This window comes from Orbicella faveolata, unplaced genomic scaffold, assembly GCF_042242905.1.
Source record: "Orbicella faveolata isolate gen_17 unplaced genomic scaffold, um_ofav_v1 contig_15, whole genome shotgun sequence".
NCBI classification, from domain to species: Eukaryota; Metazoa; Cnidaria; class Anthozoa; order Scleractinia; family Merulinidae; genus Orbicella; species Orbicella faveolata.
In genome coordinates this window covers 7,779,393-7,798,239 of record NW_028301542.1, presented here as the reverse complement: position 1 = coordinate 7,798,239, position 18,847 = coordinate 7,779,393, and the positions used below count along the sequence as shown (strand labels likewise).

The 18,847-nt window shown below is 38.7% G+C and overlaps 1 protein-coding gene and 2 pseudogenes across 1 annotated transcript; 2 read left to right on the top strand and 1 right to left on the bottom strand.

The window, feature by feature from the left end:
• Window positions 1-277: 277 nt before the first annotated feature.
• LOC149113363 (uncharacterized) lies at window positions 278-3,484 on the top strand (annotated as a pseudogene).
• A 2,127-nt stretch (window positions 3,485-5,611) lies between these two features.
• Window positions 5,612-11,158, bottom strand: LOC149113362 (uncharacterized). The gene is made up of 6 exons (XM_089288254.1): window positions 11,049-11,158; window positions 8,054-8,129; window positions 7,923-7,953; window positions 7,082-7,189; window positions 6,456-6,512; window positions 5,612-5,907 (listed from the first exon to the last, which is right to left on the bottom strand). The coding sequence occupies exons 2-6, from the start codon at window positions 8,123-8,125 to the stop codon at window positions 5,747-5,749; spliced, it is 429 nt and encodes a 142-aa protein (XP_089144380.1). The 5' UTR covers window positions 8,126-8,129; window positions 11,049-11,158; the 3' UTR covers window positions 5,612-5,746.
• Window positions 11,159-16,026: 4,868 nt separating this feature from the next.
• LOC149113361 (uncharacterized) lies at window positions 16,027-17,952 on the top strand (annotated as a pseudogene).
• Window positions 17,953-18,847: the final 895 nt, after the last annotated feature.

Sequence of the window (18,847 nt, the reverse complement as noted above, 5' to 3'; positions counted from 1 at the left end):
CTTATGTAGCGAATTATTGTTCATTCAAGCTGAAAGAAACTAATGTATGTTGACCATGGCCCAGCAAAACAGTTCTCGGCTTGCACTGTCACGCAATCCTGATGCAATAATAAAATTATTCCAAACCCATTTAGTGGATAAAGTCAAGAAATTGTGATGTTATAGCAGATTAATAAAGATGAAACTTATGTAATTTTTAAGTCTGTGCGTTTTCCCAAACCTCAGATATTCGTCGAAATATTTTGCACAAATTGACAGAGCCCAGTATGCAGCCGCCATGTTGGTATACCTCCGCAGTAAAGCAACATTGCAACCGGAAAATAGTGCAAACATCTGGAACTGATTATCTGTATTGAGCAAACAAGCATTTACATAAGCACTTTTCCTAATACTTTAACTTCTGAATGGGCTAAAAATCACGAGATAAGTATATGTTCTTCGACAAACGCGTTCGTAGCTCAATGTCACGCACCGCCATAACTCTGAAATTCAAAATGTCTCGCTTGCTTGGGAAACGCAACAACAACAACAACAACAACAACAACAACAACAACAACAAAAACAACAGCAACAACGACAAAGGCTAAGGAAAATAGACCGAAACTTTCATAGGCTGATATAAAAACCTTGACTCATTTCACTCCCTAAAGACCTGCAAACTATTAATCGATTCCAGGAAATGCAATCAAAGGCAAAATAGTTTGAGCACATCGATTCGATTGAATTTCGTACGACTTCAAATGCAGAACATTTAGCTCAATTGCAATATAGCAAGTGCTTCTCAGTATAACGACTTCCTGGGTACACGCAGTAAGCGTCTACTTGGAGCTAATTTCACCTTTCACCTGCAAACTTTTACGAAGTAACACAACAGCCAAGTCACGCGCAGGTGCGGTACTGAAAATTATTGACTACATTGAACTGGAAAACGTGGAACATATGAGACCAGTCCTGCTGTTGGCTTAGGTGTGCCATTTTGCGCTCCCAAGTGTTTGTATTTTGCATATGGCATTTTTCTGTAGCTACATTACGCTACAAGGTAGGTCCAGCACTTGCGGACAATCGAGCCACTATCCAGGACACCTCGAGTCCGTACGCTCATTCCACAGAGGATAGCGCGCCAGTACAAAAAACTGCGATGAGACGGGATTCAAGCCCTTCAGCGAGCGCACCATGTTTCGGATACTAACAGAGTGCAAAGCTTCAGTGCGCAAGTCTCCTCAATGACTTGATTACTTTGCCGCAGAAGGTGCTCTTGAAGGTACTTTTGAAGACCTTGAATCCTTAGTGCGCCAGCTTAGCGACCTCGGACTAAGAAAGGAATCCTTGAAGACTGCCAAATTGTATATTAAAGGCAATTTCAAGGAAATAATTAACTTTAAAAAAAATTGTCAGGATTGGGACAAAATCTGTCTCGCGGTGGGGTGCTCAAAATTATTTTAAACATAGATGCTAATGTTTATTTTTTTCTGATTCATTCTACAGTACTAATTCTGTAAAAAAAAAAAAAAAAGGCAGTAAAACCGTTTTCTAGAAAAAAAAAAAAATCGTCCAGTAGCTCTCCCATCGAAAGATCAGGCTTTGGTAAGGGAGAAGGGGGCGGCGAGAGGGGGGAAAAACGGCCAATTGGCGGGAAAAGTACCACTTAGTCACCTTTTCCATGTATTTTGTAATGGTATTTTGTTTTAATCGCACACGATTTTTTCCTTTATTCTCTTTGACCCAAGGCCAATTGAATATGTACCTTATTAGTGTAGCGATCTTGGCAATACAAGTATGACGTGTAATGCATTCAAATGCATTCCTTGACAGGTTCACATTAGCACCAACTCCGAAGTAGCCAGTCACTGCAGTGTGTTTGCCGTTAGCGATTGTACCAACCCAGACCTTCGGGAGCAATGCGATCACAGACGCGAAGACGTATGCGAGCAGTGCGAAAACCTGAATTCTACGCTGGCTGCCATTTCAGTTTCACACGGATACGACAGAGACGAGTTTGTTTCTTACCAACCACGCCACGCTTGCCATCCAGTCATGGAAATGTCATTTGTTACGATCAGCACACCAAGATCAGGCTTGTCTGGATATCATCGATGCCCTCAACCAAGAAACGGTTTTCATTGTAAAAAACTGGGCAATGGAGTTTTTGCCGCAGAGGTACCGAGAGTCGCAGGCAGACTGGTTTGGCAAGCGTGGTATATCCTGGCACATATCGGTCGTATACCGACGGGTAGAAGAGGTCCTAATGGCAAGGGTTCATCCACGTCATCCAGTCATGTAGCCAGGGAAGCTGTGCAGTCGTAGCCATCATGCACCACGTGCTCACCACACTTAAGCAGGAGAACCTGGAAATCAACATGGCCTTTTTTCGTCAGGATAACGCTGGGTGGTACCATTCTTCTCTCATAATCCTGGCTTGCCGACATATGGGAACACGTTGCAGAATTCGGGTGGCACGCATTGATTTTAGCAATCCACAAAGCGGTAAAGGTGCGGTAGATTGATTGGCTGCGTCATGCAAATTCCATATCAGGGCATACATGAATGAAGGGCACGACGTGTGCACTGCAAATGGCATGAAAATTGCATTGATTTCTCATGGAGGATTGGAGAGAGTCCGAGTGGTTTCCATGGACACCATTATCGAGACGCAAGACACGGATGGGCTCTAAGAGCTGTCAAAAAAGCTTATCGGTTCAGCGATAAACAAAAGTCCAACCTTTTGGCTAAATTTCGTATCGGCCAAACAACAGATCGAAAGCTCGATGCGGAGGTCGTTGCTCGTGAAATGCGCTGTGTTCGTGTCTGCGACTTTTCCAGTCATCAGAATTCCTTACAGCCTCGCAGATCGCCTCTTACATTTCGCGTCTTAATGCTGCCGCTCGCCAACAAGATATGGATGAGTTAGATATCCAGGCATCAGAAGAGGAGACAAATTTCACTAGCACCAGAGACGTAGCGGCCACAGCAAGCCAGATTCAGCATCCCATTACGTATGACCAATTCGATCTTTGTTCAATGGCAAAAGGTGATACCTTGAAGATGTTCAAGTTACCAATGCTACAGCGTGTATGCGAGGGCCTGGGCCTAGATGTACCACGGCCTTCCGTGCGCAGGAGAGCTCCCTACATGGATCTACTAAAGGACATAACACAGAACTGTTCTTGTCACCAATGAACAAACACTACAATCCACAAATATTGTACTGAGGCCTGTTTACAAGAAGGGAGGGTACTGTATTAGTAGGGTTATCCTAGCCCGAGTTAACAAGCAATATCAAATTTTGATTTCAAGCTCTTTATCATCCAGACACCATTTTTTCTTGATTTTAGAACGCGTTTGAAGGCAAGACTATAAATAATTCTGCTTAAGGATATTTTAGCGACAGTAGCAACAAACATATCGAAAACTTTAGCGCCAAACAAAATATAAAAAAATTCTGGTGATTAATTGTGGGTCGTCAGTGTGTAGAACATATTTTAATTCATGGGATTGAAATTAAGTTGTTCAGGTAGCTGAGTTGTACCCATCCGAATGTTTACAAGGACAGCATATAACCCAGGTGCCAGGGTAACATTCACGCTCAGCTAGGGTTTGTCACCTTAGTGCACTCCGGCTGGCTCATAAGCACGCCGATACAAAACAACAAAATTTCTTATTGTTAGGATAACTCTGGCGTTAGGGTTACCCTTCCTCTTTGTTAACAGACCCTTACGACGCCGACTACTCCCCGTCGCTTTCCGCCAAAAATGAAAAATGCGCAGCAAAAGTTTGGCCACTAGTTGTATTTTGCTTGTGAAATATCAAGGTAACCGTGACACCTGGAAATAAGCGGGGTTATATTCGATTTTATAAGACCGTTTTCAGGAGCTCAAAAGGTTAATTTCGCTTGTGACTCTTGTAATTTTTGGCTCAATATTATTCCGCCCGCTTGTTGCTAGCTCTTAATGTTTAAAAACAACTCAGCTCATCGTGCGGAGCTTATATTCAGATCCAGAGTAAACGCAATACATACCAAGAACTCGAACCTACCCCAATGACACCGCATGCAGCCTCTGAAGCCACATTTTTTTCTCGAATCAAGTACCTTTACAATCAAGGATAACTGACATTTTATGACGGCGGTTTTGTTGTTGAAACGCGAAAGGCCCGGAGTAACGCAACACACCTTTGAATCACGCATGCTGAGACGGGGTACTACATGTGTTGTCAAAGTAAGATGTCGAGTTAGCAAACAAGTGAGCTTAAGTAAGCAGTATTCTCAAGTACTGTAAAATCATAAATTATACGCTAATAAGGATATAATGCTGTAGTTTTCGTTGCAACTCAGTTCAGGAACGTTTGCGACTAATGTTTGTGTACTCTTCAGTCCCATGTGAACTCTACAGATTATCTGTTGACAACTGATTTTCAAATTTTATCATTGTTTTCATTTTTTCTTTCTTTTCCTTTTTTTTTTTTTTTTTTTCACTCACAGGACTTTCAATGGTTTCTAAATGATTTATCTAACTTTCGGGATAAATTGGTTATAAGGTCAAGCCAGAAAATACAAGAGCTTATATTTTTTTTCCTCAACCGCAAAGGTCAGCGTCCATTTTGTGCATGTTCAAATTATCTGGTCATCTTTGAGTTGTACATGACAAACAACTTCGTTTTGTAGAGACGGAACCGCGTTGAGTTCGAGCTTGTGATTGGAAAGGATAACAGCTAAAGAACAAAACGTCTAGGCCACAGATTTAAATTTCGAAAAAAACAACGTAAAAGGAAGAGTTATACCCACTAAAAATTAGCCAATATTTTGCCTCCCATTAAGCGGTCATCGCACGCGTTTTTAGGATGGCTTGAAAATTCAGAATATTGGAGCATTTATTGCGTTAGACTTAAAGAGGAATAGCTATTCGATGCCTGAGTAAAATTTAAAAGTAATTGATTAAATTTCAAGACTTTACGAACGCTTCGTCTTTCCGTGTTATTATGGGCATTCCATTGGGCGGCAAACACACTTTGACCACATTTTCAAACTTTCGATGTTTTTTTCTCGAAAAAAAAAAACGATGAAACTTGAATCTTGAGGTGAATTATGGACAATGTGCCAAAATAGTCGCTGTCGCAAGATTGTCAATCCTCTCAGGAAGGAGCTCTTAAGAAGCTTTCACCTGCATGATTAGGCGCTTGAAATTTGTCACGGATGCGCTAAGTTTGGGCGCAGGCTAAGCTCATTCCACAGAGAGGTCGCTTCAGTTTATATTGAAAGATCCTTTGGCCGCTAGCTCTGGCTGCTAGAGTTCAAATTAAAGTTGGGCTTTTATAGTCCATCAAGTCTGTAGTAAGACACCTTTAATATCCGCAGGCGGGTTTTTGCACTTGCTTCACTTTGGAGGTGGCTGCTATTTAATTAGAACGGAGAGGAGCTCGTCATGGCAGTTATAAGGAAGATGAAAATAGACACTGGTATAAGTTAAGATTTCAATTAGACTAGCTGCCTCACGTGACACTTTTAGATCCAGTTTTCTGTAACATTCGCGGCATCTTTTTCTTGCCCTAACATTCCCACAATGCAATTCCAATGCAAGACCAATCAAAGCAAAGCTCATCAAACAAACAGTCAAACTGCATTTTAAACCCCTTTTATTGCCCTACTACATCTACAATTAGTTCTTCCTGCATCCGTTCAGTTAGCATTAACCCAAATGTCTACTAAACTACAACTGAAGCCGTTTTCCATGTCCAGGAAAGGAATCTACATTCATTTTCGGCCGTTCCATTGATGTCCAACAGCAACGTTCCCTGAGTTGGTTCCTTGTTGGCCAACATTGCCACCGGTGGCCCCAAACGACATCTGACGTTTGCCTTTATACGGGATATAAGGGATGTATGGAAGGTACTGTGGGTCGTCCAGTCGTGTTTCTATGAAAAGGACATAATATAATTTACTAAAACCCGTATATCTCGTTATTATCGGTGGGTTTAATTATATCCTACGCTTGTCAGACCGGGCAAAATGATTTATCATACACTTAACAAAAGAGGTATATACGCAGTTTTTGTTTACGCCTCGGTCGATGAACAAAAGCAACTAAAAGCACAGAAAAGTAAAAGTAATGAGGATCAGAAAATTTTTAATTACGAGCCGAAAACAATAATCCAAGTAACTCGGCTGGCCAATCAAAGCAAACGCAGATAAGGCAACCGAACAATGAATTCTAAGCAACCCCGAAATATACCAAATTAGTTGTAAAAAAAGGTTTAAATTGTTCCCATTGACAAGTGCAAGTTTTGGTATAAATCGCAGGACCACACCAGGTAAATGTTTTCTCGATCTATTCAAAGTCATTCAAAACAAAGTAACTTGTATATTACGGTATGTACGTCGCCTTAAAAATCAAGGTAAAAAAGATCTCTTGCTATACTAATAGATTCCCATAAATTTGCATGTCCAAGAAGTAGGAACCCACCTCGTCGGCCATGAAATGGGATGTATGGTAGGTACTGTGGGTCGTCCACTTGTGTTTCTATAAAAAAAAAAGCATAATAGAATTCACTAAAACCCGTAGCCCTCGTTATTACGGGTGGGTTTAATTATATGCTACGCTAGTCAGATCGGCAAAATGATTTATCATACACTAAGCAAGAGAGGTATGTACACAATTTCTGTTTTTGCCTCGGTCGTTGAACAAAAGCAACTTAAAGCAAAGAAAAGTAAAAGTAATGAGGATAAGAAGATTTTGAACTGTTTTTAATTATTTTTATCCCAGAAAATCGGCTGACCAATCAAAACAAACCCAGCAAAAGTAACCAACCAATGAATTCACCGCAACATCTCAATAAAACCAATTCTTTTGTTAGCTGCTCAAAATTGATCATTTTTTATAAGTTTCTGAAAGAAGAACAACAGTGACACACTCAGCTATCGCGCCTCGTGTGCCACTTTTTTTGTTTAAAAGCTGGGTGTAAATCCCAAGACCGGAGCAGAGAAACCTTTTCATGCTCTATTCAGAACCTACCAAAAGAAATTAAGTTATGTAAGTGAGACCTTTATCTATGTCTCGATACATCTGCATGTACAAGAAGCAGAACCCACCTCGTCGGCCAACATTGCCACCGGTGAGCCCAAACGTCATCTGACGTTTGCCAATATACGGGATATAAGGGATGTATGGATGGTACTGTGGGTCGTTCAGTCGTGTTTCTATGAAAAGGACATAATATAATTTACTAAAACCCGTAGTTCTCGTTATTATCGGTAGGTTTATATACTACGCTTGTCAGATCGGGAAAAATGATTGTTTATGGACTTAACAAGAAAGGTATATGAGGATTTTTAATTTTTTTTTTTTTTGTTCGTTGAACAAAAGCAACCAAAAGCTAGTAAAGGTAAAAGTAATAAGGATCAGATAACTTGGAACTACTTTTAATCACATTGATTTAATTTACATGATGTATTCAAGACAACCAAAAGAAAATATGTTTTATATGCAAAACGACATTTTACTTCGTCAGCCTTGCGTAATTTCATAACACAAATGTTATCGTATCTTTTTCTATCAAGACTTATTTTTGTTAGCTTTAAACTAAATAACACCAGAATAACGTTATACATTTTACTCGAGTTTCATTACCTCGATAGTAATATAAAAACATATAATGTGTTCTATTTCTTAAGTAACATTCTTTTATACGATTTTGATGGGCCTCTCTTTGAAAATTCAATTTAGAACCAATCGGTTACTCGAATCTATGACTGAAAACTGTAAACACGCTGAAAAAGGATTTGGCAACATTTTAAAGATCCACGTGCGATGGTGCCATCTATTTGTTTGTGGTCTTGTTGACGATGAGGGATAGAAATGAGCAGCTGGCGAGAAATTTAAATAGTGATATTGAATCTGAAAATGCTAAAAGAAACCTAGTGGTATACTAACCAGCCTCTTTGTCCTTGCCCCGATCTTCATCCTGATAAAGAAAAAAATAATAATCATATATGGGAAACAAGAACAAGTTCTTAAAAAAAAAGACGCACAGAGGTAGAGAGGTATGAAGGTATCGTGTTTACCTGAGCTTGTTTATCGAGAGGGAATGACACCACCAAGGACCAAGTTATTAGGAAGAAAATAAAGCACTTCATATTCCTTGACAAATAAAGAAATAAAATATGTAGGTTATATAAAGTAGCTTCAAGTTTAGACATGTTAGATCTGCACATGGCTGATTTCAAGCATCAGTGTAACACTTATGGCTCCCGCGCGGCTCCTTAACTCATGTACAATAATTAAGTCACCATGAAAAATAAGTAACGACGACTTGTCGAACTTGATGTGGATTCAAGTCATTGTATCCAACCAGATGCCTTCTTGGGTCCATTTGCTTGCATTTCTTGTCCTTTCAAGTACGTCCCAAAAAACATCAAATTAAATGACATGCAACTAATCAAATTCAGTAAACAATGTTAAAAGGTTCCATTCGGTAGTGTTTGCATCTATCATCATGTCTAATGTTAAAAGCCCTTAAAAATGCCGTGTCTTAACTTAATGCCCACCCCCCATCCCCCTTTCCCTGCTCTGAATATCTCGGTCAATAGGCCAATCTTTGCTGACGTCATTGTTTACATTTTTCCTCATTAACATACGACTTTGCGCATAGAAGGCATCATGCTAGACACGATTTTACTAGAAAAACGTAAAGAGCTTGTGAAACTTACTAGGTGGTGAACTTTTTGGCCCTTCGGATGTAATATTCGAGGAGAAAATGGCTTTCAAAAACATCAAAACTTCTGTGTGGCAAAAGCACTAATGAGCTCATACATTCTTTGTAACATTTTGAGCTTTTAAACCCTCGTCGCACAAAAGGTATTCAATACATCGCGCTCAAATTCCTTGGGACACTTAATCGTGCTGTGTCCTTTCAATATTCAGTATTAATCTCTGTGTTGCTCCATCAAAAATTGTATCGCTTATGGTAATGAGGCAAATATTGTAAACGAAGATTCTCCTATAGTCTGCGAGGTCTCTAAGACAGGCAAAGATTCCTTATAAAACCATACGTTGTAATATCGGGGCTGACGAACTGACTTGCTCTTGGACAGACGACTCAAGAAATGAACCGAAAACAATAATCATAGCTACAAGTAAATTCACCCATCTACTGTGGTACAAGAGAGATGATAGTAATATCTGTCCAGGGGGGTTTGTTATAATGAGACAAAAAAAAGAGACTATTTTCCGTTCAAATAGCCCTGAACTTTCCCTACAAAATATCATCTCTCATCTTTGATCCGCTATTTTCTCTGCCACCAAGCACTTTCGATTTCAAACTTTTCTCAGGATTTATAAGAAAATAACGCAAATATTTAATTGATTGAAAATTGATTTAAATACTCATAATGGAATACAAAGTACTAATTCTGAAGTGTTGTTGAAAAAGAATGAGAAATTCTATCAAAATGACTGTCATAATAGTTTGAAACCACCATGGCAGTGTCAAAAAACGCCTCGAAGCAGTCCACACATCAAACATGTCTGAGAGAGATAAATGAACACCCATTGAGAGTTAAAACATCAGAAAGTGAAACCTGTTTCCAAAATGGCAAAAATAGAAATTTCCGAATGTTCCAGATATGTGGACTAAACATACCAGTATTGTTCCAGGTCAGTTTAATATACTTTTCTTTCAACTACAGCAAATTGCAACGTGAATCGATGAAAAAACGCACTTGATTATAACCAGTACGGGAATAAATGAAAATGGCCAATCATATTTATTTTTCGAGCACAATGTAGCTTACATGTAGCAGTACCCATCCCCCTTTTTTCCCTGGGTGGGAAGGGTGGATACAGTTACACGTAGGCTTAGAAGGATGACCTGTCCTTTAATTCCACTTTTGGAACATTCAAAAAACTTTCAAAAGAATCGGTCGACAACTTTTATTTCTGAGGAATCACCTTAGGAAGCAAAAATGCCTTGATGTTTTTTAGCAAAAGGGGCCGGGCAGCTGCACCACGGGACTGGTGATGAAACGTTTATTTTTCTACCAATGTTATGAACTGCAAATCTGAGACAGGTAAAGAGGAGAATAACTCTAGAAAAGGTAGACTTTTCAAAACAAACGTGTCATTTTATGATTCAAAAGCAAACAAAATATCTTGATTGGTTAAATTAATTATTTTCTTGTTAGTGTTGATTATATTGCCAAGATATCTCCACTTGAATTAATTTGTCAACGATTTAGAAAAAAGAGTTTTTAACGTATCTCTGAAACGGCCATTGTAATAAAGTTGACATAAAAAAAATAAAAAATAAAATGTAAAATATAAAATAGGAGATTTAAAAACCAAAGAAAACGTTTGCGAAGCTCTCGATCGATGAATTGATCGGCTGGTTCTTTCTTTGACTACTTATTTGTCATAACCGTTATGGTTCATTTTCCAAACCGATCACTTTACGGATATATTTCTTTCCTGAGAGCGGTATGAAATCCTCTTCGTTTCTCTCAAACTCCATCAACTGGTTACCACATACAAATGCTGTATTTTTAAGATGGGACTCCTTAGCTGATCCATTCTTACATGTACCAGTGACAGAGAATTTATTTCAAAAGACCGTATTAACTGTATTCGAAAAGAAGACAAAAGTAACTGAATCAACTTGGCCAGGCATCTTAATGTTATATTGTTTCACACCCCGTAAAAAGGTGGCTACAACATGCTACTAATAATACAATAGTGATTTTTGGTTTTCTTGTTCAAACAGACCTGGCCATGGAAGTTGCAAAAATGATGTTAATCGGGGTAAATTCTTCCCCCTTGTTTGTACGAAACTGTTCTCCGTCTTAAGATCGAAAGCGTCTCCGAGACAGGGAATCTACAGAAATGCTAACATAGAGGCCAAGAGCAATAGCAGTCCTTTAAAATGTTTAATTTCGTGCGAACTTATCGTACTCTGCGAAAGCAAAGGGAATGAGCATCGAAAAGAAACTTTTAATTTCTTCAGTTTTTCTTGAGCTGGTAACAAGGGATTGAGGGCAAATGTAAAATGTAACTTAAAATACTTACTGCGTTAGAATCTTCTCCTTGAATGTCTTCGTTTAAAGTACTCTTCCGAGATCCAAATCTTCTCAACTGCTTAGCTCTCGGTGGAGAACTGATTGTTGTCTGTTGCTTTCCCTTAACTTAAGAAGGTCTAATAATGAAATTATTGAACACGAAACTGACAGCTGTAAATTTGAAAAGTCATATTATGGAGGTTCAAGTTACAACTGCCAATACTTGCCGGCACTTGAAGAGACTGAAAGAAAGCGCATGCGTCTGGGGCAGGCTTTGTAGTTTCCAGCGGGAAAAGCTGAAAGTTCGTCTTTATACTAGAAACGTTAAGAAACTCAAGATCATCTAGAATTCAATTAATTTAAAGACTAACACGCAGTCTTGCATTCCTCATGTCAATTTAAAGACAAATTTTGTGTGTGAAAATTACGATCAAAGATCACAGTGATGTTATAAATAAAAGATTACAAAAATGTGAGAAAGTAGAGTCGACTAGGCAAGTTTGTTATCTTCTCTCAAGGAAATTTAATATCCTGATAGTTCGGAAATGTTTTCTGTGAAAGTCGAGCTCCAAATTGAACGGACAAAACATGACCATACCTAAACAATTAAAACACTGCGAAAACTGATATTTTTACATTATAGTGACATCTCAAGTAAACATGTTATCAATACGTACAAATTGGTATCCAAATAGTGCTTAAATATTGTTCGTTCAAACGCCTATAAGCCGAAAGCTCGTTCAAATACATACGTGCTAACTAAAGATAAAAACTGATATTTTCACACTATAGTGACATCTCAACCAAACATGTTATTAATACGCCACAAACTGGTATCCAAATAGTGCTTAATTACCATTCATTCAAGCTTTTATGAGCTTGAGGCGCGATCAAATACATCCGTACTAACTTAAGATGAAAACGTATATAGAAATGTAGAAAAAAATATTTATAAAATGAAATAGGCCACTACCGAGTTGCATTTTACCTCTGTAGCAATTCATTGATTGATAACTTTATTTATACGCGGTAAAATTTCTCCAGCATAATTTCAAGTATAAAATATCTAAGGCTAGCGGCTAGCTAAAAACTAAACAATAATTAATATAAGCGGAATACAAACCATACATGTATCACGTAGGAAAAACTTCTCTTTTAATAATTGTTGCGGGGCTTTAATGGAAAAGCCAGTTTATGCTAAGAGTTCCTCAATCGATACGAAGAATATCATTTCGAGATACGAATCGAGTTAAAAAAGAAGAAAAAACCAAGTCTTCTTGCGAAACCATTCATATTAAAAGGTGTTCCCGCTAGATGTTTATTTTCATGCAAATCAAACTCAATTTTATTCTAAAAGGTTTGCGTGGAGGCTCTTTTTGAAACAGAAGCACAAGGTAACTCGGAAATGGCCTATTAATGCAATTCGCTGAGACCGGACATTAGGAATGCAAGAATGGTTGTTAGTCTTAGCTTGACATTCTCCAAGCTGGACTTACATGTTTCTTCAAATTTCTATCATGAGCACAACTTTGCAGTTATTCTCTCTCGACGTTTTTCTTTTTGTTTGCTCATTAAAGAAGACCGCCCTAAACACACGTAGACGCTGCGCATGCGCTATTTCAAGTTCAATACGTGCAGCCGGGTACGTCTTGTGAACCGTGAATTGTGCGTCAATAATACTTTTTTGAATTATGCGATGCTCAATAATTACACAATTAGGGCGGCTTTTAGCGCACACAAAGCATCACATCAATTTCACGCCTTTTTAACTTTTTCAAATAAGACTTATTAACTTCCGTTATTGCTGAGGTTTTTATTTTCGAATCTCAATTTCTCAAAACTGGCCGATTTATTTGTTAGAAGGAAAGTGGTTATTTCAGGTAACCCGGTGACCAGTAGTGAAAATATACGTACATGTAATGGAAGTTCAAGTTACAACTGCCAATACCTGCGGCAATTGTAGAGACTGAAAAACAGCGCGTGCCCACATTGGTTTGTTTGGGGTACGCTTCGTAATATTTACTCTCAATTTCTTAGTTATTTCAAAGAATCAAGCCGTTTGTTAGAAGGAAAGTGGTTATTTCAGGTAATGGAAGCTCAAGTTACAACTGCCAATATAATACCTGTCGGCACTTGAAGAGACTGAAAAACAGCGCATGCTCACATTGGTTTGTTTGGGGTACGCTTTGTAATATTTACTTAACGAAAATTTTTCATCGAGCAGGAAAAACTTAAATTCGTCCTTACGCTAGAAACTTTAAAAAACTTAAGATCATCAAAAAATAACGTCAAGAATAAAACTGAGCAGTCTACCTTTCCTTATGTCAATTTTAAGGCTAATGTTGTTTGTGAAAATTACGATCAAAGATTACAGTTGTAAACAAAAGAAGGCAAAAATGAGTGGAATAAGGTCGACTAGACAAGTTTGTCATCTTCTCTCGAGAGAATTTAATACCCTTTTAGTTCAGAACTGTTCTTACTGAAAATCGAGCTTCAAATTATGTGGGCAAAACATAAGGATTAAGGACGTTCGCAGGAAAATTTTCCAGTCGATAGATTTTTTTTTAAATTTTTGCTGCAGTCAGATAATGATTTACTCGTGTCAGAAATGCAAAAAAAAAACATTGGGGGTCACCGACTTCGTTTCAGAGATTAAGCGCGTGGAAAAATACCCTGATTTTGAAAAATTGACGCACGTAATTCAGCATGGCCTACGAGGGTTTATAGTTAAAAATATCAAAGGTGATTCAACCGAGGCAAACGATCTTAGTCATATTCCGTAGAAGTGGGTCTGTTGAGTAAATAATTCTAAATGCATGCTACCAACGTTTCCACAAAACTTAACCCTTCAGGAGGCAGTTGAAACCGTCGCACAGGTAAACGAAGAACTAAAAAGAACGGAATTCGATGATGCATTCTGGAAAAAATTCAAACTTCTAGTCTATAGATTTTCTCCATTTTTTCGCTAAACGTAGAAAATCGGTAGAGAAAACGATCCATCAAAAGAAAAACAGGGGTCACCGAACGTCCAAGATTGTTAAATCCAGGAAAAGCTATAGCAGTGGCCATCTGCCCTATTATTGTTCCTTAGCGCGCGCGCTCATGCATGACGTGGAGTGTGAATTTGCGTGATATTTTTACATTATAGTGACATCTCAAGCAAACATGTTATTAACACGCACAAATTGGTATCCAAATAACGCTTAATTATCGTTCTTTCAAAAACGGTCTGTGATCTAAAGGCTCGATTAAATGCATACGTTCTAGCTAAAGATGAAAAAGAATGTAATCAGAAAAACCTATTTATAAAATGAAATAAATCACTTTCGAGTTGCCTTTTCCCTCTGCAACAAATCGAGTGTTCATGCGAAAGCGTTCGTATGAAAATGTGTTCCGTCTAGATGTTTATTTTCATACAAAAAATAAATAAATAAATAAATTAGTACATTTCATTTCAAAGGTTTTACATAAAGACTTGTTTTGAGAAAGGGGCATAAGGTAACTCGCAAATGGCCGGTCTAATAATAAAATTCTGTAAGACTGACATTAAGAATGCAAGAATGGCTGTTAGTCTTAGTTTGACATTCTCCTAGCTGGGTTTATACCTTTCTTAATTTTTTTATCATCAGCGCCCTTTTCTGTCTCGACGATTTCTTTTCTCATGAAAGAAGCCTCCCCTAAACAAATGTAGAAGCTACGCTTCACCAGAGTAGAGCCGTTAGAGGTCATAAGCCTGTGTGGTTTCCGCTATTATCCGCGTTTAATTTGCGGAGTTTTACAACTCTGTTTTCGCCACGTGCTAGTTTTTTTTGTTTTTTTTTCGGTTTTGTTTTTTGGCTCATTTGTACTGCAAGATATGTTTTAAGTTGTCTTAATATTAGCTCTGGAGGGACAAAGTTTGAAATATTCCCTGAACATGTTTGTTACATGCATTTTCTATTATTACGCCGGGCCTGGCTGTTTGATTAACTGTTGCAAGTTATGCTGCTTCTTAACACGGGTGTCTTATTTAATTATCTTTGTCCGGCTTCGCCAGAGATAGCTATAAGTATGTCTTAGAGAGACGTTCTTATGTTTCTTGCATCAATTTCATCGAGCTTTTTGTTCTTCCAGTTTGTTCGTTCTGGCACTGCAAATGTAGATGTTCACGCGCAGGTCTGTGGACTGATTTGCGTGTTGTTTATGATATTGTGTGGTTTTGTTCAGGTAAAAGCTCTGAATTTAGGAGTTCTTCCTATGATTGTTCATCCAGCTCCACGTTGTGGTCGTTATTGCTTTTATTTGCGATGTTGTCAGGTTTTCTTGAGAGTGTTAATAGTCCCTCTTTTGTTAGGAGGCTCGTAGACTTGTCGTTCAGGCATTACCGCGGTTTCGATCTTTCTGGATATTAGTGGGTTTTTTTTTTTTTTTTTTTTTTTTTTTTTTATAATTGTAGTTTTCTCTTAAGTAATTTCATGGCTAATGTTGGTCGTATACAGGAAAATTACGATCAACGAGCACAGCTGTGCGCAAAATACTACAAGAAAGGCATTAAGTAGGAAATACTGGGCACGTTTGTCATCTGCTACTAAGGGAATTATCGTTCCGCTTCGGGAATGTCTTGGGAATGCCCGTGGAGGCAGCCTGGCCGAGTGGCCATCGCGAGGACTCGCAATTCAGCGATCCCGGATTCGAGTCCCGCTTTGACCACTACCTGGATTTGTTTTACGGTAGCCCCGAGTTCAAATCCTCGGCCACGCTTGTAAATGGCCAACTGGTTATGTTTAATTTGAATTATTTCTTTCAGTTATTTGCTTGGCCCCACTAGCCTTTGTGCTATAAACACTGCCGATGGTAAATAAATGTTACATTCACATGTCTATCGTGATTCAAATTGAACTCTAAGCTTTTCTTCAAGCCACTTGGCGAGTTTATAATCGTACGTTCCGGTGGCAGATAAAATGGGCCTCATACTTAACGTGGCTTTCTGAGTCTTAGGAAGGCCATAGAGATGTGCAAGCCTGGAACTTTTCGGAGAGAGTGTATTTGCAATTTCCTCAATTGTTACGCTCAATCGCCTTAAATTATATTCTGCGTTCAAGCCTAAATCTACCCAAGGCTCTCTTAAAAGCCCTGAATTGTTTAAAGAAACGCGACGTCATCGTTATTACCAAACCAGGTAAAGGCTCGGGAGTCGTTGTGATGGACAAAACTGAGTATAATCGCCTTCTGAGCGTTACTTCAGTTAACAACACTTCCAAATTTATTCACGTTGATGACAGGCGATCACCTAAACACTATCACCCGCTCCTTGCGCTTCTCTACGGCTTTCCTAAGACCCCCAAAGCCACGTTAAGTATGAGGCCCATTTTATCTGCCACCGGAACGTACAATTATAAGCTCGCCAAGTTGCTCGCAAAAAGGCTGAGACCACTTTCCATAAACGAGTACACAATTACCGATGCCTTTGATTTTGCTGATGAAATTCGCAACCTTTCTGTTAATGAAGATGATATTCTGGTCTCCTATGACGTTACAGCTCTCTTCACCAATGTGCCGTTGGATGAGACTACCAACAGCTTGGTCAACAAAGCCTTCGCGGATGATTGATTTAATAAAACCTATGGGCTGAACATGCAAAATATCAGCTTGTTAAGTTACTTGAAATTGCCACAACCAGTGAAGTTTTTCAGTTTGATGGTCAGTTGAAAGAAAACAAAGGGATGGAGTGGCCATGGGCTCCCCTCTTGGCCCCCTAATGGCGAACGTCTTCATGTGCCACCTCGAAGAGAAACTCACATGCGATGGCTTGATGCCTCATCTGTAAAGAAGATACGTTGATGATACTCTTGTAAGAATGCCAAATACTCATGCTACCACTATGTTTCTTACCACCCTGAATGGCCTTCATCCCACTCTAACTTAACGTTCACGATGGAACCTCCTGTAGATGTTAAGATCACTTTCATCGGCAGTGAAATCCTCGAGAATGGAACAAAACCCGAAACTCAAGTCTATAGAAAGTCAATCAATACTGGCTTGCTCTTACATTTTCATAATCATACTGAGAAACGCTATAAAGACTCTTTATTAAAGACAATGCTGCATCGAGCTTATCTTCCACAACAGAGGCTTTTAATGAAAAATGCGCCAAATTGCGCTCCATTTTTAGCGGTCTTGACTACCCGTGGAGTCTTATAGATTCTGTTATTTCCTATTTTGATTCTCGAAACCCTTCAGTAAGCATAGCGGAGAGAAATACTGACGAGAGCAACATAGTCAGAATTAGTCTACCATTCAAAGATCAAGTTTCAGCTAATGCTGTTGTGAGGCAGATGCGTGATCTTAGCAATAACATTGGCTCCACTTTGCGGGCAGTTGTTGCAAGCAAAAAATTAGAGCAAGATCTCAAACCTAAAGTAGCCAAGCCGTCAATTGTCAATCAGCAATGCGTTGTTTATCATTTTGTATGGAATCTGTGTGATGCAGATTATGTCGGCTACACAGCCCGACACCTTTTTCAACGTGTTGCTGAACACAAAAATTCGGCAATCGGCATGCATTTTCATGAAGCGCATGGCAGGAGCGATCTTTTGAATCCCAGAACCATTTCAAGATTCTGAGAAAGTGGCAAGGCAAATTTGATTGTTTAGTATTTGAAATGCTTTATATCAAGAAATTCAAACCTAATTTGAAGGTTCAAACGGACTCCATACGTGCGAAACGTTTTGTTTAACTTGCAAATTATTTTTATCACTTATTGTTCGTCTTAGTATTTATAGAACCTAGTTTTTATACATTTTTGACTTGATAATGACGTTACGGTAACGTTGAAACGTCGTCGCTTTTAATTCAGTTTTTTAGCCTTTTAAATCTAACAATGCGTTTAAGAAATGTTCTGTCGCAATTTTTTATTGTCAAACTTTATTATTATTATTATTATTATTACTATCACTATTCTTATTATTCTTATTATTCTTATTCTTCTTATTATTATTATTAGCAGAATTAATAAAGACATAGATTGATCCGTAAAATTCTGTGTTCCAAGGGGCTATAACTGTAAACGCCATTAAAACACTTTCTACAGGTTAACTATACAGCCACTTGTCAAAGAACATTTTTGGGAAAATGGTTTTTAAAATCGTGATGAAAACACCTTCCCTTTACAGAACGCGCCCAACAGATTTTTTTACCACCCAGATTCTGGGTGTTCACTTGAGCGGGAGGTAGAGAAGAGAGAGCCTGGGAAGAAGAGTGCGTTCCCTTGCGTCACAAAACGTCACAATACAAAAAATGTCAGGATGTTATTATGGGATGTGCAACAACTCCTTGAAACAAGGTTGTGCCTAAATCCTACCGCTCAGAAGGACAACCGAGGAGTACTAGGAGCGAATTTCCGAGTCGAGCAGTTTTCGGAAATTGTCGGCTATTCCAATATGGCGGACCATACCAATCACATAATATGCGAATTGCCAGTGGTAAAACTATGTTGATCAACAAGACAAGTACGTTTTCATTTACCTGACATGTTAAGAATAATGTGTAGAGAGTAAAGCAGTGAATTGTTCGGCAAAATGCTGTATATTTCTTTAGGACGTCTCTTCCCGTCTAGTTCGCAAACCGTAAATTTGCACGCTAACATGACATTGTGGACGTATTTGACTTGGGCACAAGAGTTTTTAAATACTTCTTTCCTTGAGGACAATTTTTTTTATTGAGCTCTTGATTCGGTGGGTCCCCGAATTCAAACTTCCTTTGCCTTGTCCCTCTGGCCGGTAGGATCTTAAAAATACTACCGGCCAGAAGGACAGCTTGTGTATAAGGTAA